Consider the following 21359-nt stretch of genomic DNA (forward strand, 5'->3'; position numbering starts at 1 on the left):
ATCTTACTACTTTAAAGTTCCAGAAAGCTCTTTCTACTAAGAGGACTTCTTGCTGTTTAATAATTACCTGAAGCTATTCTGGACACAGCTCCAATAATAAATACTGAGATAGTCAAAATACCTGTATTTTGATGAGTCTGCCTTATATTTGTGAATCTGGAATTTGCACAGCATATTTAATATGGGAGAAGCTCAAATACATAGATTTAAATGTCTAATTATTCAGCATGCTTTTCACACTTAAGTATCTCTACTTGATAACTTGATGGGGGGGTTGTTGTGGGTTTTTGTGGCGTTTTTGGTTTGGGTTTGGTTTGGTTTTTTGTTTCGTGGTTTTGGTTTTTTTGTTGTGGTTGGTTTTGTTTGTTTGTTGTTGTGTTTTTTTAAAAAATTCCAGTGTCTACTTACTAGGAAAAGACTCAGATCCCTAGAGCAGTTTCCACTGCGTACCTGGTGAATTAATAAATAGATGGTGCAATTAGTGACACAAGCATCACACCAGAAAAGACCTAAAGAAAAATAGTAAGCAACTCCAAAAAAAGAAATCACCTCTCCCCCGATCACCAAAGGCATCGGCTTCTCACATCTAAAAACCTCAAGAAAAGAGTGACTGATAAAAGGTAAGCTGTCCCAAATATTACAAGGATGACAGAAAGCCACTTGGTTAAGAGACAGACTGGTTTTCATCTGTGTTGACTAAGGAACTACTTTGACAATCCACTAAGAGAAAACTGAAGAGAACTAGAACATACCCTTGGAGGTCCGTAGAGGGGCTTTGTTAAGTTCTCCTACCCCGGCAGTATCAGAACAGACCCCCTCTAAGAAAATGTACGAGCCTTAAGAGAATTTGCATCAGGTAGCAACAACATAATTTTGATGGACTTCCTGGAGAGTCAAAATCTCAGAAAAATTGGCTCGCGAAAAATAGGTTACAGATGCTGTAATATTCCTTCTTTATCAGCTCTCCATGGATCCCCACCACATATTGAGTAATTAATTTAAGCATCCAGAATATCTGAAAGGGATCAGGAAAAAAACCAACAGATGCAAACAAACCTCCATACACACACAGAGATGTTACTCACAACCTCACATAATACGACAGGTGTCCTGCAAGGCCACTATCATTGATACAGACCTTAAATTATAAGATTCCAGCCAATTTCCACAGTATTTTAAACAATCTTTACACAAGCAAAACCTACATTCACTTAAGAAAATGAGTAATCGCCACACAGATTTTACTTAAAAGAAAATTACAGGCAAGCATTCCATTCATATGTGATCAGCATAGCAAGATGTAGAATCTCTGGGTTTTTTGAAAACTGCCCTGTACAAAATTGTATTAAATTACTACATGTGCAACAGTGAGAGATAAGAAAGAGAGAAGAGCTATTTCCACTGGAGCACCAAAGGATGGTAAGGTGTACAGATGGAAATGATAGGTTTCTTTAGCTTGACTATTATGATTCTAGAGTGCAAAGAGAAGAATAAATGTATTGTCATTTATACAAGCCTTGCAACAGAGTCAGAACTCTGAAAAGTATTAGCATATACAGCAAATAGCTGCCTACATAAAAGCATTTTCACAGTACTACAAAGGTAGCCCCTGCCACTAAATACGCTTTAATGCTTCGAAACTAATAAAGTTATGATCTTTTGTGTAAAATTTCCAGTAATTGCATTACAATAATACACTGTTCTTAGTAAAGATGTCCACATAGACAAGGGGAGGACTTGAGGGGTGGGCGGCAGAAGGTGGTGCATGTCTAATTCCATTGATCATTTTATTTGCTGAAATAGATATCTATTATTCCAATTCAGGGTGTAGAAGTACATGTATTTCAAAGCAAAACCTCTCTCTCTCCTTCTACCAAATACTATAATTCAATATTAAGAAACATAAATTACTTTTTCCTTTCTCAATAGTACAATAAAACATCTTACGCATAGGGAAGCAAACAGATCTTTACATTAAAAAGATACACAGATACACTTCTAAACCTTAAGCTTTGTTGCAAGAAATCCTTTATGATTTTATGTTTAGCTGATCAAGAGAAAGCATATGAGAAGCAGAGTATTAGCTTGGATTTAGTGGGTTTAGGGGCAGGACTATCAATTGAGCAAAACTTCAATTACAGACTAATTTAATGTATGCCCAAGTACATTATTGCAATTCAATAAACGTCTCTTCAGAATTAAACAATTCCAATTTGCCTTCATTTCAGCCTGTATGCACGCATTACAAATTTGCTATTATCCACACTAAAATTAGTCAGACTGTTTGGAAGCACTCATCCATGCAATCTCAGCATCTCACAGTGCTGCATCAAACTAACCTCAAATGATGCACTTGACCTTACCTGCTCACTAAACAGGAACACGGAGCAGAGGAGCGCACCTTCCCCTAAACAATATTACTCTGCTAAAATTTTTTTCTACCTTGTTGTCTGCCTGAGTAATCCAGCAATGAATCTATCAATGTCTCTCTTGGTGGACATCCAACCATTTATGTTTATAACTTATCCTTCTATTTTTTCCTTTCTTCAATCAATAAACATGAAAGCATCAGGCACCTACTCAACTTTGCATATTCTGGTGTTTGGTTGCTCTGGAAGATTGCCTTCCCTCTATTTAGCTATGGTACAGTACTAGATATGCTACTCTTGGCAACTCAATTCCATTTTAATCATGAATTAATTCCTCCAGATTTGAACAAGATGCAAGATCACCGAGTGGGAATTAAAAGCACTTGGCATCTACTAGGAGCGTTCTCTTCCCAAACTGTATAGTCAGAATATCTGCACCATGCAACGCTATATTTAAGGCATTGTAAAGGCATCAGTATAGTGATCAAAGGACAGAATACGTTGGCAGACTGTAGTATAGCAGAAAAAAGTGATCTCTTTTCTACAGCAGCCCCCCATTTTCACAGAAAAGTGAAACATTTAAATCAACACAATTACATTCTGTGAGCAGACCCATACCTCAAATTCCTTCCACCTCACTTCACCCCCATCCCAAACACAGAATGTCTCAGGAGCAACTATGCCACCTTCTGATCTCTCTACCTAGGAGTCGGTGAGGATCCCTGCAGTGCAGATCAGGGTACGTTTAAATAAATAAATAAATAAACGAACAAATAAGTAAATGGGTAAATAAATAAGTAATAATTTAAAAAAACAACCAACACACAAAAAAAGGCAGTGCAGTAAATAGCGCTCCACTGTATGCCTCATGAAGGCAAGATTAAGATACACCTTGCATGTGTCAGGCACAGTATCAGCTCTTGAGTCAAAGAAAATAACAGGCTAAAACCCCAGCATCCTTCAAGAACTACTGATGTTACTACTGCGTACTTCAGGACATCGGAGAATCAATCCCGTCATTTACTCCCAGCAGCCCTGAGCAGACTCTTGTGACATGCAATGCTCCATCACAAGATTATTTATGCCTTATAAAATATTGGAAAGAAAGGCAGATGAAGCTGACAACCAAACTGTTTAGCTGACTACAGTGAAAGTACCCATAGTCATCACGCATTACTACAAAACCTCATGAAGAGGGCTGTATCCAGACAAAGTTTTGGTTCAAACATTTAAGAAAATGACTGAAATTCATGCCAGTTCTACAATTTTTTCTTACTTAAGTTCAATATGAATGAAAGAAGAAAGTCCAATATGATGTCAAGCTTTGTAAATAGCTGCCATCTGCGAGGAAATACCCATCTTGAATAAACTCGCTGTTTTAATGCAACCTACCTTTCACTATTAATTCTGCATAATTCGAAACTCCAGAGCCACCATCTGAACGAATGACACATCGGTACTTGCTGATACTGCGTTGAGAGGTGTCAGCTACACTGACAGTAGCAGAAAAACGTCTATGGTTGACCACTCGAGTGACCATTAATGCTGTGTCCCTTCCATTCCACTGCTGTAAAGGCAGACAAAAATAATGCAAGTTATGAAGACACAGATATCATACATTCACGTGTAATTCATTCTCTGCTATACTTCTTAACATTGCTCAGACCTTCATGTTCACATCACTAGGCTAGATCTTATACAAGCACCCATTTTCAAGAGAGGACTGCTAGCCATACCCTTGAAAAATTTACAATTTACAATTCAAAAAATGAACTGAAATTTAAGGGCTTAAAAATTCTTGCACATATATTTAGGTTTTCACTTCTATTTGATTTCTAAAACATACTTGGGCATTTGATGTGTTATATTTACTGAAAAGGCTAGAGAGTGACATCTCTGGCTCTGCATCATCTGTGCAATTTTACACAGAATATTTAGAGGCCCAGCTAGGATATGAAAATAAAACTGAATGGTTTGTGTAGACCTGGGAAAATGCTACAAATGAACAAATTTTATAAACTTGGCATTTTTAGATGTAAAACTTTGATTCTGGACCAATTTACAGAAATCGGTTGGATAGGGAGACATCCTTACATGTCCAACATTCCTCAATAAACCTCTCTATCAATGCCAGACCACATCTTCCCAACTGGAAAAGCAACAGATGAAGAATTAGTTAGTAATAAAACGTCTCCACAGGATAAACACCTGAACTTGCTCAATTGGTTGAGTTTATTGGGAGTTTCAAAGGAAAACACACTGCTGTTTTGCTGTTTTCCAGTAATCAGTTTTTGGGGTGTTTCGAAGGCTATTTTCATTAAATATTTCCATTTTAGAGAATGTATCAGAGCACTTCAAAGGGCAGAAGAAATAATTTTGTCCTTCAATGGGAAACACACATTCCATATCTTCAGTGTGATATATATTCCGTTTCTAACTTTAGAACAGCAAATGAGTCCTTAAGGTTGTTATGACACCCACCTGAGTAGCACAACCCAGTCTTTCAAGTCCAGCCAGCAGGATGAGAATATAGACATTAAGAGAGGGAATCTTCTGGCCTTTTCATGAGTGACTAAAAGGTACAAGCTGCTATCAAGGCAGCCAAAGAAAACTGGGAGGAAGAAATACAGTGGGTACAAACTGGTTTTGCCTGTTTTCACCATCCAGGTAGTAATCTCAGACCTTTGAGTAGGTTTCCTTCTTAACACTCTCACTGACTCTGGGCTGAGGACATTTTTGGAGGGTGACAGGAAAGACGACTGCCTAATAAAGCAGACGGGAAGGGCTATTTCACCTGTTCTGCCTCTTCTGTTTTACAACTGAGTCCTTACAGGTACATGGACATTTATTTGAAACTAAAATTTTGAACGTCACTGGCCATTTTTTCCATCTTCTGTATCATTATCTTGTACTTTGTCACCTTAAACTCTCACCTAGAAACAGTTTAAGGCTGTTCTCATAGGTTCCTGATGAAAAGATTTTGCCCCACCACCCAGACTGCCCCTACCTACTTTATTCACTTGAAAGAGCAAACAAACCAAAATTGAACCAACAAACCAACCAACTAAAAAAAAAAAAATCCACCATTAAAAAAAAGCGCAAACCAAAACTAAACCAAACCAAAAAAACACCCCAAACCAACAGAAGGAGCACATTACCTGGAGCCACAGTTTGTCGTGCTGGGACCACTTCCCCCCAGCGATGCACTGGAACGTCGCATTCTGCCCCACGTTAACCTCCACGTTCTGAAGTCGTAGGAAATGAGGTGCTTTTCCTAACAAAAGATGCAAAGTATTGCAAGGGTAGAGCAAGGCAGTACTTGACTGTGTTACACCAACAGAGACATAAACACTCAGCAAAGCATTAGTGCCTATCCGTGACAAACTGATTTTGCAAAATAAAGCTGTGCCTCAGTATTTAACCATTCGCTGCAGAGCCAGGTGGGTGATCGATCTGACAGAGGATGGCCTGAGGGATCATACAGAGCTCTGGCACATCTAAAAACAGACACTTCGATCAAATCGCAACACAAGTTCACGGTCATCAGCACAATTTCTTACTGTTTGCTATAAAAAGTAATTGAGTAATTTCTTCAGAAAATTGTGTTTCTAAAAAGGTCAAAAAAAAATCAAATGCTTCTGAGCTTGTCAAGCATGACTGAGTCAAACTGAATTTTCACAAGGGTATTTTTTCCCTTTTATTTTATTGACTATCGAATACATCTTAGACCTTTAGGATACGAACGTGTCATTAATATGAAATCAGATATTAAATGAAATATAAAAGACAATATTGTATCACTGTATTAGGTTAAGATCACTGATATCAGTGTTTTGTTGATACTAAATTCAGTATTAATTCAATATTAAACTACTATTAAAATGCAGACATCACATTTGTTCACAGAGGAACTAGATCAGAGGATTATCTTGTTGACTAAATACCAGGCTCATTTACCTCTAAGTTAGCGTACAAGAAAATAAAAAAGATTACAGTAGTGAATCTGACACTTTCAAATTAACTTAGCTCTTGCTGGGCCCCAGAAGAAAGTTTGCGCACCATTTGAAAACTTTTAGTAGGACACACTAAACAGCCTTGTAAGACTCTAAAGGTCAGAAGTTTTCAACTTGGTCTTTACATTTTTAATTCAATTAGACACTGGCGAAATACTTCATTTCAGAGGACAGACCAACCCATCTTTTTCTACTGGAATCAAATAAATCCAAAGGGATGTGGGGTGGGCATCTGTGTATGCATGAAGCTTGATGTACAAGTATTTCTCTGCTGTAGACACTTGAACAGACAACACATGCCCATACACTCTGCCAAATGTTTTTATCTAGCCTCTGTATCCCATTCACCACACTCTCGGTTTGCTGACAGCTCCTGAAAGATAGCGACTCTGTACCATCGTGCTTTCTGGGGATCAGTAATTTGCATCAAATTTTACTGGAAAACTACCTCTGGGTGACAGTCAGAATGCACTACATGATATTTGTGGGCTAATACTAGTAATTTCTGCCTGCAGTCTAAGGTGGGCAGACGTAAGCCAGCTCCACATACGAAGCGGCGCAGCCTGGGTGAGCGCAGCCACACCTGCCCCACGCGCCCTGTCCGCTGCACTCTGGAGCACAGGGCTGCACTGTGATTGCACGTGCTCATGCACACATGGCATAACGAGAATTGATACTCCAGTGCATTTCTTCGAGGGACAAAAAAAAAAAAAGGCAACACCAGCAAGCCAGTTATTTTTCTCCATTACTGTGTCATTAGGAACATTTCACTGTGGGTTTGCTGATACTTAGGTTTGTCTGCTATACTGTCATCTACAAAGGTAAGGCAGAAATGAAGAAATAACACCAATAATTTCAGTAACCTCCAGGGTCATCAGCAGCTTTGTGGTCCCTGTATTTTGAGTTATAACAATTGTAAAATGAATATGTGGGGCAAAGCCTGTACAAGTCAATGGAACACACTCCAATGACGTTTACCCTGGCAGTTGTCATTGCCCAACAGCAAAGCAACGCTGGGGATCTGACAGGACAAGCAATTACAAAGACGGCCGAGAACTTGCAGTTCTGTAGGCTGCCGATTCAAAACGGAACAGTTAACCATTCAAATCATTTCAGTTTTGAGTCACCTGGGACACAATTTGAAAGAGGGACCTCCATATACTTGGAGAAATGGATTTAAAATCAGTTTAAATACTTGATTAAGCAGGGATGTAACACAGCATCCCATCTCTTTTTTTTTTTAATCTTGTAACTTTCTTGTCTAGGTTTTGCCCCAGTTTGTTCGGTGGCCTCTTTCCCAGTACAGGGATCGGCCATCACCCAGCATGCATGGAATGCACGCAGACCGTTTGGGGGATTTCCTTGGATGCTGCCATTATCAGCAACATCTGGCTAATACAGACTGTAAGTATTTCTTAATGAAGTAAATGCACCCAAAGGCCTGAGCAATGAGCACATGGTAAATATAAATATAATTTAGTTAAACAGCAATTAACCATACTGCAGTTATCAGAAATGTCCTGTTAAACTTGAGCAGAACCATGTCTATCACATTGAACGGCAGCTGTTCTTGGAAATTCTTATTGCAAGAAAACCAGCTGATATCACTCCATCGATATGATCCATGTTTTTTTGTGAGCAGCTACCACTGTATTAAAGAAACTATGAGCAAGTGAGAGGGGCTATTAAAAAAATAATCAAAACAACTCCAGAAGAAACTGTATATTACATAGCCAATATAGACACACCAAGTCCTCAAGCCACAGTGTAGATGCATTGAGAAACCAAACAAGTTCAGACTCAAAGACTGAAGCTCAAGATTTCTTTAAATAGGAAATAAACAAATGAATAAATCTAAGCTGATTATTATGGCTGAAATAGAAGAAACGCGGCACTAATATTTTTGAACAGCTTAATGAACCTGCATTAGTTTCTACTCCTGTGCAAGTGTATTGTCTGAATGCAATTTGTTTTTAATATCTTTACAGAGGAGCAGAGTGGGTTTAACGTTTGTTGAAAGAGATAGGCCTTTGGGATATGTCCTTTATCAAGGAAATTCTGAAACTGTTTGTTTGTTTATTCTTTTCTTAAGTTAACCACACAGGATATTATCAGAAGCTTTTAAGATTGTTTTCTACAGCAATGTGATTTTCAGAAATAATAAAACAACCAGCTTTATGTTCTTTATGTTCATAACAAGAGATGAAGAGGGCCTTCCACAGATGTCCGGGTGCTAACTATAGACTGAGCACAGTTTTCCCTTTTGCACAACTTGCAGAGTTCTGTGTTTATGCAAAGCTGATTGTCTTTAGGTGTCTCAGTGGGATACAAGAAGACATTTTAGTGCTGATCAAGTTTAGTACATCCCTCCTTTACGCTGTCAAGACCGGTATATAACACATTGATACAGTTACAAAAACAAAGAGTGCTCACTGCATGGATGGGCGAGAACTCTGACTTCATCCACAGCAATGTACCCTGGATGTCCTTTCAAAGAGACAGATTCAAATATCACCTGAAATACAAAATAAGAAAAAGTTCTTTTAAAAAGAACAGCCACACTAGTCATTTGGCCAGTCAGTTTTCTGGTTTTATTCCAATGCCAGAGTCATTTGAGTAATTTCATCATTAACAACAAAGGGATACTAAGGATTGCAAATCTGTTTGATATGGAAAAAAAAAAAGTTAGAACAACGTTCATTAGGATTAGAGACAACTGTGTGCTTCTTTCACTTGGGAGAGTAAAAAATACTCCGTGTATATACAAACCTATATTCACTTTAAGCACCAGTCCAAGAACATTAAGTGGATAATCATTTGACATCTTGTTTTTAGCGTGCCTCAAAGTTGGAGAATGCTGTACGTGAGAGAAAATTCTCTTATTGAATCAATAACTCGGCATGGATTCTTCTGGAGGAAATCTCGATTTGGCACATATGCCATGGCAGTATTACAGAGCAAATTACAAACAATGGATGACCTTGGATTCTCGTTACTGAATTGAAATAAAATTCTCCTAGATATAATGAACTTGTTTCTGCCTTTCTCTGGATTAATCTAACAAGGTCTGAGAATGAACATTTTTAAAAACTACATGCAGTATTTCTCTACAGTAATGGTACACTAACTAGCACTTTCTATTTTATTTATATATCTGGATAATGAAAGCGTTCCACTAATTTGGGTCTGAATAGACAGATATTAAATTACCAATGAAGAAAAAACTCATACATCCCTATGGCTTCGTGATTTTACCTGGAAAACTGCCCTGAAGTATCCTATTACTAAAAACATACAGGCTATCCGTGGTGCAGGAAAAAAAAAAAAACAACCAAAAAAAACTACAACACTGACAGATCATTAAAACAGAGTTAACTACTGCCAAATAAGCTAACTAAAAAATCAGAAGACAGTGCTAGATATGGAGTATTTTGCCCAACAATTAAAGGATAGTAGGACATAATTTGTGGACTGTGCCCTCATCGCAGCCTGCAGCTTCCTCCTGGGGGCAGCGCAGGAGGAGGAGGAGGAGTGGGGTCTCCTCTCTGGTGACTCACGAGAGGACACAGTGAAGCGGGATGAAGCTGTGTCAGGCTAAGTTCAGACTGGACACTGGGAAGAGGTTCTTCACTGGGAGGGTGCTCAGTTCCTGGAACAGGCTCCCCAGGGAAGTGGTCGTGGCACCAAGCCTGGCAGAGTTCAACAAGCATCCGGACAATGCTCTTGGTCATATGGCAGAGTTGTAGGTTAGTCCTGCAAGGAGCAGGGAGGAACTGGACTTGATGATCCTTACAGGTGCCTTCTGACTGGAGATACTCTGTGATTCCATGAGGAAAAAACGTTTAGAAATGTTAAATTGCAATAGGAAAAAAAAATGCAGACTGATTATTGAACATCTTGGTAACGCTACCTCTCAAGATTGTGATTCTCTTCCCAAAGGAATGAAGCACTATCCTTTACGATTTAAAAAAAAAATAAAATTATGGGTGGAGATCTAATGAGCACTGTCCTCTGCATTTGAAAGGGATGCCCCCATTTTCATTCTCTCTCACTAATGTTCACACTGTATTAAATTGCTCATTTTTGCATGAGTATACAATGTTTTCAAGGACAGAGTTAATTAACATGTTCAGCTGGCACAGTTATTACTATTATAACAGTGTTCTAGTGCAGCTACTTGTTTCGTAGGAGAATATTTCAATAATGTTTAACCTCTAAAATTCATTACTAAAACTCCAAGTTAACACTTAAAGCCAGTTTTTCATTCACTTATTTTCGTTCTAAATAAAAGCTGGTGTTCCCAGTCTGTCCCTGCTTAGCCTCTTCATCTCCTTTATCAGAAGATTTAATACAGTAAAAGATCCAACTGTCCCAACGCTGATCGCTGCATGCCCTGGCTATGGAAGTAGATTACTATGTCTTTTTTAAGTACAGAACTGCTGTTAATCACTTTGCCATCACTGGCCTTCCAGAATGTCTTTTCTACTCATGCTTCCATGACTTCCTAAGATCTGCTTCCCCAATTCAAAACAAATCCAAATGTGAAATCTGAAATGCATCCACTACAAGAAAGACATGATAAAAACAGGTAGAACTCAAAACTTAACAGGCAAAGATATAAACTAAGAAAATTCAAATTGTTAACAATACGTAGAAACCAAATTTCTACTCCAGAGGAGGGTAGACAAAAATTAGGCTGTCAAGGACCAATAGGAAGAAGCAAGTCTCTGAAAGAAAAAATAATCCCAGAAACATCAACACATGTTTTGTGTTATCAAGGTTCCCAAGAGGCTTTTTAGGTTCTGCATAAAATAAGAGTACAACACAAATCCTTAGTCTGGAAATTATAATTATTTTAGAAGTGAAATTTTATTCATGATGAAAGTCACACTAACTGGGAAGGTCATGCAAGGAACTACTGCAGCTCCCTTCAGACTTGAATTAAAGCAAAACATTACAGCTACAAAATCTTATTTTAGTTTTGCATTTGGGAGAAGATATAAACCACAATAAACTAATTCTCAATTTTCTGCAAGCCAGGAACTTGGAAAATTCTCCAAGGCATTTGCATTAGCTATTAATGCATGGCAAACTTAAGCACCAACACATAGAGAACTGTCTTTGTTAATAACTGACACGTACAGAGTCTTTAATACAGCACAATATAACTTAAACCAGTAACAACGGAGTCACCCCTTAAAAAACCCATGCACACTGGTGCAGAATCCCCTGAAAAAAGAGTGGAGGGATCTCTCAATTCACACAGTCTTGTTTTGACAGACTCTATTATCTGTTCTGCTTTACAGTCAGATATTCTTGTTCAGACTTCCACATTGTTGTCTTTTTCTGTATTCTGCAGTGCCTCAGACCTATCAAAGTGAGAAGCACAGAAGCACCCAGGTTTTCCTGAAACGGAATGGAGACCCAGCATAAGGAAAAAGCAGGTATAAATGCTTACAGGGCTTGTTCTGCAAATGTCACACTAAACATCTCTCGTGTCCTTTTAACTTCAGTCGGAAACGTAGTATAAAGATTTAGACGTAGGCATTTAACAATGCTTCTATTTAAGGAACTCCTCAGAAATTAATATAGGTGACAAAATGCAAAGCTTTACTCTTCTCAGCATTTAAGAATGTTTTTTAATTGCAAACACTAAGTCATTTCATGTTTCCTTACCAATAAACAATCCTACCTTTCACTGCTGCTATGTACCAGCGTAGTCTGTGTCAGCAGCGTAGCCTGGCTCATCTGTTGTGGTACAACAGTTTTCTTCAGGCATGGATCAATAATGCTCCTTGCTATACATCAGGAAAACTCTTCCTGGCAGACTCTAGTGCTGCCCTTGGTGCATTCTGGGACTAAGTTCATCCTTATGCTGAGCAATAATTCAAGATTACATGTATTACCTTTCTCCAAGAACTATTATGGCTTTTTCACACTACACTAAAAACATTTGCAGGCTGGGAATCCAAGTACGAGTAACTCTAAGGTAGACATTATAAACCTCCACAATCCCCACATTTGTATCTCGACAGAGTGCTTTTGGATCCAGATGACTCCTATGACCCTCGCACGGAACTGCCAGACCTACCACACAAACTCTGGCCATAGGCTTGGTTACTATTTTTCCACTAGTCACGTCTCCAGAACTCAAAGTACTTGTTGAACCCTCAGACCCAGGGCAAACAGTTTCAGATTTTTTGCCCAACTGAGTTTTTGATGCACACTGCAATCTAAGATGGTGTGCTTTCCATGCATTAAGATAGTAATTCCCATTTTGCCTGACACAGACTTCATTATTTAGGAAAAATGCTATTTTTTTCCTGCATTACCTGGTGCTTTTGAAATACAGAACATACTTTCAGGTCTTTTTGCATACAAAGAGCTCTCCAGGCATGCAATTTTGATTTAAAGCTGACAAATAACACTCCGATGGCACATCCAAGCTTGTAAGTGCGAAATGAGACACTCCCTAGGCAACAGCACACCCAAGCTTTTGTCATCCTGCCGCCTCCGGACTTCTTTAGCCAGCAGTGGTGCTTTAGTCAAAATTACTGTTATTTGCCAGCCTAAGTCCTTCAGTGTGCTCTCCTCTTCACTTTTGAAAGCTTAAAGTTTGGGTTTGGGTTTGGTTTGGTTTTTACGTTGGTTTTGTTTCTTTTTTAAAAACCTTGATTAAAAGTAGAAAGTCACAGGATTGCATCAACAGAAGCTGTTTCATAAAATTAGGGACTGGTGATAAATCAGTGTATTAGATCCCACATAACAGTAGGACAGAACTCAGACTTTAAAAGCCACACTTAAGGAATAAGAATAAAAATATAAGCAGAAGGAAACATCACCCCTGTTCAACAAAAAGTAAAAAATAAAACCCTTGTATTTTCTAGAAAGGAACAGTTACTGCTGGCTTCCAATCTGTTCATTTTTTGTACTGCAGTGAACAATTCTTGTTTGATTTAAAGGAGTTTTTGCTCTAGGAAAAGCAAACTTGACCTGCAAAAGACTTGCAAAAGAAGTAAGGCAGGCTCAGGAAGTCTACTATTGGTATATCTGAGAAAAAGGTTCCCTCCAAGTGTGAGCTCAGGCTGTCTTTTCCACGTTTTTCAAGCACTGATTATCAGGGTGAAAGATCATTTCTGTTATCTCTGTGGAGCACCTACTATGAAGCAAGTTCTGGTTCATGATCAGGTTTATGTTAATATGAGTGAAGTACAAGCACTTTAATACAGTTTCAGAACAGGTGACAAGTTGTGCACATCTCTTAAAACACCACTTTCCACACATTTGCATCTCTTTATCCCTTCCTCTCACCCTGCATAGTGTGCTCTGTATTCTGCTGATATCCCCAACTCTTTTTCAGAGGCAGAACATTAAAGCATTCTACTTCAGCTCAGATTTTATAGACTTCCTACCCAGTTATTAGAAGCCAAAAAAAAAAAAAAGCAAGCAATTCTACCTGCTGTTTTCTATCCACAGACTATTTGCTGCCTTTTCATAGTTTATTCTATTGTGATTCTTTCTTACTCATGTCTTTTATTACTATCATATGTACATCAGCTTTTCCTGCAAAATTTAGGGTGCAATTACCTCCCAGGTTTTGTTGTGGTGGTGGTTTGTTTTTTGTTTGTTTGGTGGGGATTTTTTTCTTGAATATAAAACAAGACAAAAACATGCCTTTAACACCTAACAAGAACCATGGGAGTCCATTGTGTGCAACCTAATTAAAACTAAAAAAAAAAATACTGTTAAGTTGCCACATAATATTTGAAGTGGACAACTAAAAAATAGCTGTAAAATTAATATAACAAAATCAACTTACCCATTACATTCCTTAACTTTGTGCCTGTTTAAAAAAAAATATTTCCTAACAGAACAACTAAAAATATGTTATAAGCAGCACTAAAAAGAGGAGGAACAGAGGATCTAGTGAAGAGTCTAGTCATGTTGATAACATGGTCCAAGATTTTTTTAGTACCTGGTCTACTTACACCCTTCGTACAGGCACAGGAAAAGTCCAGATGCAAAGCTGAGTGAACAAATGTTCCTCCCTATGGAACCAACTAAAGGCCAAAAATTGTTCAGGAAAATTTATGCAGAGATTCAATTACACACCTAGACACTCAGTTGTATTTACATTTACATAGCGCTATGGGTAGGGCCAATATGACTGTTTACGTGCCAGTCTCATGATAAACAAGCAGGTTCTTAACTTGCCAATAATTTGCCTCCCAGCAGCCTATCCATCACTCTGTGATCTGACAACAACTGAATAAAAAGGGTGACGCAGGACAAGGTATGTCAGGAAGCCTATATAACCCTTATGCTATTGAACTGCTATATGTAAAGTCATTCTGATAGGAAAAAAAGTCGGAGGGTGGGGGGGATGGATTTGGTTTTCAGAACACCTATTGCTAATAAAAGCTTAGCTCACACATAGCCAAATGTTCAAAAGAAAAAAAGAGAGAAAAATATTACAAACTCGTACCTGATAAAAATGTGGCCAGAAAGTACTGATGGCAAGTTCTGCCTTCACCCATCCTTCTGTAACAACCCCCGAGACGTTCCATATGGGATTGCCCTGCGGTCCTCCGTTCACCTTCACGTAGACATTCAGAGAGCCGGGACTCGAACGGTCTCTGCTGGACAAGTAATAGTGGAAGTCGATGCAATGCGTGTCATTCTCCTTCAGCGTAGGCAACAGCAAGTGAGCTTTCTGCCCGGACGCCCGCCCAGAGCTGTTGACCATCATGAAGGAGCCTATGGAGGAAAGCAAAAAGAGAAGAAAGAGTGGCTTTGCTTGGCTTTTTCCATAAATACAGTTCCATTTGAAAAGTCAGCGATTCCCTTAGAAGCCAGAAAACAAAACGTTCATCTGAAGAGCTCGAATTAGCTATTTTCAGCTTGTTATTGGGTAACAGAGAGAAGGGATTTTAAAATTGCAGGGTATATGCACAAGTAGGCTCAGTGCCAACTAGAACCACTTTAATTAGATAACTTCAAAATCAAAATAAAAATACTATTTTGCTGTTATTATTTTATAACCTCATGACACAACAGTCACTCTAAACAACAGCATACTCACACCCTGAGCAGCACCCGGGCTCTCCTGCTGCACGCAGTGCCCACAGGCACATTCAGTACAAGAACTGCAGCAGTGGGCCAAATGCTCAGTGGAGGTTTGCCTACGTGGCCGCTACCCACTGGGTGCCAGTCTGTACCTGTGAACCCTGCACCTTGGCACTATAAACATTTGAAGGTTTAATACGTTAAGAAAAACCCAATTTTCAGAGCCCAGATGAATTAGGCTCGTAAGTGTAACAGCAACATCTTGACTAGAAATAATGCAACAAGGACAATTATTCTTCTAGGAGGGAAGGACAGGCTGAATTTAGGGAGGAAAATATATACTAAGGCAATTTATGAGTTTGTTAACCTGGAAGCTTGCATCATATTAACCATGGCTCTTGATGTTGAACTCACATCTTGATTCATCAAGCAGTTATTTTATAGCACATTGTGTCTCAACTCATCTCTTCACAGATGCATCAAGGTGACAAATGTTAGCAATAAGGGAAAACATTATGAGAGTTATTTGATTCAATTCTGTTTAAAGGAGCTTCTTTATGTGTGTACAGACACTCACACTCAGAAAAAGCTGAACACCAAGACTGGGGCAGGAGGGAAATCTGTGTGTCAGCAGCCAGGCATGATAATTTTTAATCAGACACAGCCCTTCTGACACTCTCAGTTGCAATGCTGCTGCCAAGGCACGCTACAAACTTATTTCTCTGCTGGCCTCTTGCAGTTCACAGAAGATTGAGTTTGAAAAGCCCTGCCTCACTTCTAACCTACTGACTTTCCCTATTCCATGCTGTAGCAGTGTGACACCAGATAAACATTTTGATCAATTCTGTGCAGTGAACAGCCATACATTCTAAATTTATATCAACAGATACCCGCAACTTTCTCCCACAAACATATTTTTTCCCCTGTGTTTATATGATATATATGCATTTTGTAAAGGATTCAAAAGCACGGATGCAGATGAAGTCAATCTTTCAAAAAAATAAATAAAAATCACATACTCTAGAGACCTTGGAAAATTCAAACACAATGCAAGCACAGCAAGGGAAGAGGCTGTACTAAAAAATATGAAAATTTATAGGCAAGATGTTCTCTGGCAATCCTATCTTTCACTTTCATATGCTGCAAATCAAAAAAGCCTCAAATCAAGAAATTCAAGATTCACAGTGAGGGCTTTGAGAAACATAAAAGCTGAATCCAAACTCTTCAGTTTCCCTTTAATAATCCAAGTCCATAAGGTGGGATCCTGGCAAATGTTCGCTATCAATCTACTGCTCTCAATCAACCACAAGATCCCCTTCTCCAGAAAGTACCATATACATACTTATTCTTAAAAATCCACCCAAATCCCCCTGATGTTTTAAGAAACTGAGATTTGGATTCACTTTCTATGACCTCAGATAATTTATTATCACGAAGCACAATTGCCAACTGGCTTGAAGAGGCAGCCCAGGCTGACAGTTCAGGCATCAGGCTGGAAAGCCGGCAGCCTGGTTTTGAAGACTAAGACACTTCCACGATCTCTGTCAGCACACATAACCTGCCTTATCCTCCCTTACAAATAAAAGAAGAACAGTTGTAAGAACCCAGATTATCAGGAGAAAAGTGGAGGAAAGCCATTGTAAAACTGCTGAGTAACAGTAGTCTAGCACTGAGGAGTACAGCAGTTGCTGTGAAATGTGGCGCCTGCAGCATTTCAATGCCATGGTGCGAAAAAGTACAAGATACAATGAAGTGAAGTTCCACATTTGTCAGATCTCATACTTGAGCATGATGGCACAGCCAATTAAAACAGTAAAGAAAAGCAGAGCTGCTGTGCACCCACAAAGTTTTTTGACCAAGTACCTGCTACACCAGGTAGGAACCCAGGAAAACTGATTTTTGCAACATCATTGATTAGATCATAGGGTGCATCATCCCATTTCTGGGCATCTTACTCCCTCATTTATCTTTTTTTTAATTTTATTTGGATAATACATGGATTGCTACCCTAAAGAATTATCTGAAGCTGTACTGCATCTAACATAAGAGAGTCTTGAACTGCACTGGGGTAGGTGTTTCAATGACAGAAAAAGTTAGGGAGTATTTCACTTTTACAGATTAATATATAAAAATAACAAGCTTTCCTCTGGGGGAAAAGCCATCGGCTTTTATAAAGAGTGCATAAGCAATAATTACAATTTTATTTTTTGCCACCCACAAAAAAAAAATGGATCACAAGTTATTTGTGGTTTGACAATGGTCTTTTATGCAACCGCTGACAATTGTAGAGAGTATATGGAGCCTGAATCTAGTGACTGACAATATGAGCAAGTAAAATATCCATCCACTGAAAAGCACTTAGCAAAATAATTACTCCTAGTTACTAAAATAGCCTTACAAACAATTGTCTTATGCAAATTATTCATAGCTTCTTATTTGTAGCATATGATTATTTTTTTTTAATACAGTATGCCTAGCAATACAGGAGAAAAATACTATAAAACCACAACTGTCTCCAGTAAAATCCTGATAAGAGGTATTATTTTATATGACAGTGGAAAAGATGAAAAATTTCCACTTATAGTGCCATCTCTGTCAGAGAAAAGTACTCATGCATTGTTTAAATCAGTCATCTACTAACTACACCACATCCCTTGTTTCTGCAGAGACTTCGTGTGGCAGCTTCCACAACAAACCCTTTCCCTGGCTCGTCAAGGCACAGCGCACATTCACACCTGGCCATTATAGGGAGTGCAAACCTATAGTTTTCATCAAGACTACAATTGACATCGGACACAAGAACATGCTAATCTACAGAATTCAGTTGTGAATAAAGTATACCTTATATTCTATACACCCGCCTCCAAATACACCCCCCGGTACACTTTTTTACTTTTTTTAGGGTGTGAACTTGAACAGGTCCCCTGTCCCCTAGGACCTGCAAAGGGTGGCTCTGCATGCTCCAAGATCCGCAGCTGGGATCCGCTCCCCTGTTATAAATGTCCATGCCCAGCGAAGCTTGTCTGGGCAGGACACATCACCCAGAGGTAAGTGAGAGATCAGGAAAATTGCTCCCACCAGAGAAAAAAGAAGGAATTAAAACCAAACTATTAAGGACAAGTGTGGTTTTCCTTATTATTCTTCATAAAAAATGACATACTGTGATTCAGTCTGACAGCCTTATTCAGACTGAACACAGAACTGAAGTCGATGCGACTTATTCTCAATTTATAGGCCTGTATATACAAATAAAATAGATACACCTGGCACCAACAAACCACTCGTCATATTCTCCACTCATACAAAGAACTAGGGAATGAATTAACATGTCACAAATGGAAATTATCGTTCAGTGGATGACTGAAAGCCACGTAAATGTCTCCAGGCAAGAATCCGAATAAAACAGAAGATACCTTAGAGAAACTCTTACTTAGACCGTTGCATATCCAATTTTGAAAAAAAATAACAGTAGGAAAAAAAAAATTAAAAAATCATTTTGCCCCATTGTTTTGTTTACTTCCATCCAGAAAGTTCAAATGCCGTAAAGTCAACACTGAGCTGAAAAAATGAGGTTTGAGGAAAAAAATTTACCTATATTTACCTATACTGTGGAAAAGTTTTTTCGTATTTATGTGACACAGAAGTATACACTTATTAAAGCAGACTGAATATCAGGTCAATTAAATTTAGTGCTCTTCAATCAACAGGTTAGATTAATTAATATCTTGCTGGTTTTGTCCTGAATAACCAAAAGTGAACATGTTATGTTCAGATCAGTCAGAAGCAGGAAGAGGGTAAATAAATTCATTTTTAAAAATCTGTTCAAACGACAGGAACATAAAACGGCACTCTCGCATAGTTATTAAACATACCACTGAAAATTGGGGAATTAAACCATGAAGTGCTCTCTAGCTGGCCATAAATTTCAATTTTTCCCCTGCTTGGTGCATAATGATGCCTCGATAAGCGTCCTATTATTGATGCATCTGCAACATATATCCTCTTTTTGGAGCTGAAATGCTACTCTGCAGCAGATGGTGGCTATTGTGTTTACACATCAGCACTTTATGATTGCATTTTCTCACGTCTGCAGTAAAAAGAAAGCCGTAATTGAGTTTTTAATGGCTTTGCACATTGTTCATTAAGATTACATGAGTGTGTTCTGACAAATGACAGCTGAAGAAATGAGCCACTGAGAACCCCTCATGATCGCCAGACAGACCTCAGTTGATGCTGTTTCACTGTTGGCTTTGAAGAACTGTGCTGTTTAAAAATGAAATTATAGCAACCATTAAAGACTGAATGTAAACTTGAAAAGAAAGCTGTCACAACGTTCACCTGCAAAATGAGCTTTCCAAAACCTTGAAAACCAGAATCAGGTACAGAATGTTCTTTCAAAGAGTAAATTCCTTCCCAAAATAAAGGAATGGGTTTTCCAGCAGCTCCATCAGGTGCATGAGCATGTTTTAGACACAGTTTTGCTTATTTCCAAAGAACAACTCTATCTCCAAAAATGTTTGACATCTATCCTCGTTACGGTAAAACAAAGCAACATGGAACAATCTGAGTTGGAGGAGCCTCAGGCCAAGCACCTGCTTAAAGCTGGGTCAGCGATAAGGTCAGACCAGGTTTCTCAGAGCTTTTACCTACTGAGTCTTATAAACCTCCCAGGAGGACTGCCCATCCCCGACGGGAAACCCACTCCGGTGCTTGGCTGCCCTCATAGTTTTGCCTTGTATTCAGTTCAAAACCTCTTGTTTCAATGTACACTCGTTGTCTCTCATCCTCCAGATACTCGCTGCAGCAAAGATCCTAACTTTGTATCCTGAAAACCTCCTTGCAGGGACTTGGGGGCCACTGCTAGGTCCCCCCAAAGCCTTCCCTGCCCTAGGCTGAACAATCTCTGGGAACCCCTCAGCCTCTTCTTACAGGGCAAGTGCTCCAGCCCCACTGGTGGCTTTACCCCTAATTATATCAACCATTCCCCCCAGTTTGATGCCATCTGCAAACAAGAGCTACCAGCAACAGCTGCCATCCAAGCATCCAACCCATCTAACCGCCACCTCCCACCCAGACCAGAGCACCTTAACCTGGAAATGCATGAAGTCCTGCCTCTGATAGCAGTAGCCACACAGGATTTATTCTGCAGTTCAACTACATACCAAGATAGCTTTGAAACTTTAATCAAAACCACAAGGGAAATAAGCTTTTCCAACTGGCGACAAACCAAAAATGTTCTAAGGGTGCTTATTAGAATAGTAACCCGCAGTATCTACCACAGTCATTTTAATCTATGTAAGTGAATGAGTGTACATCTTTGTGGTTTTACGTAACATACAAGAAGTCTGCTACTATGAATCCCCAATGCACAAGAAGCTGTCACAGACTACGCTTATGGCTGCCAAGACAGAGGACAGCCCATCACCGTGGACAATGACATGGCTCAGCCCATCACTAGGACACTGGCAGCTTCACTGGGGTGATTTCCCTCCATACTTTCCACCCTCCTTTCAAGGATATGCTGAGTACATTCCAGAGCACAGCACAGATCCTAGGGGGGCACCTCTGGCAGCCTCCCCTACTAACAGTTTACTGCTGGTCTTGTCTGTCCACGTTTGAGCACCTTGTCTCTTCTACTGCAGCCTCACTTCTTTCAAGGAAGAGTCCTTTTCTGGAAATCCATTGCAACTTTTTTGAAAGTCACTTGAACAATAAAATCCAGTTTAATAGCCTTTTTTTTTTTTTTTTTTCTTTTTAAACATCGGAGTATTTCAATAGATTTGTGAGGTGTTACTTTCCTTTGCAAGAATGCTTTCACTCTTTCCCAGTGGACATGGATTAGGCTCGGAGCCAGTTCACTGTCTCACGTACTGACCTGGAAGTCCTTTATCACAGGTATTTTTAGAGAAGG

General features: G+C 39.1%; 1 protein-coding gene across 2 annotated transcripts in view; it reads right to left on the bottom strand.

Moving 5' to 3' along the window:
* Positions 1 to 21359, bottom strand: part of PTPRT (protein tyrosine phosphatase receptor type T) — a 453762-nt gene that overhangs the window by 260438 nt on the left and 171965 nt on the right. For both annotated transcript variants that reach the window (XM_040608979.1, XM_040608978.1), the window contains exons 3-6: positions 14868 to 15139; positions 8816 to 8897; positions 5528 to 5643; positions 3762 to 3936 (exon numbers count right to left, since the gene is read on the bottom strand). In XM_040608979.1, the coding sequence (XP_040464913.1) occupies positions 3762 to 3936; positions 5528 to 5643; positions 8816 to 8897; positions 14868 to 15139 (645 nt within the window). The remainder of the gene's footprint in view (positions 1 to 3761; positions 3937 to 5527; positions 5644 to 8815; positions 8898 to 14867; positions 15140 to 21359) is intronic.

This window comes from Falco naumanni, chromosome 10, assembly GCF_017639655.2.
Source record: "Falco naumanni isolate bFalNau1 chromosome 10, bFalNau1.pat, whole genome shotgun sequence".
In the NCBI taxonomy this organism is placed as follows: domain Eukaryota; kingdom Metazoa; phylum Chordata; class Aves; order Falconiformes; family Falconidae; genus Falco; species Falco naumanni.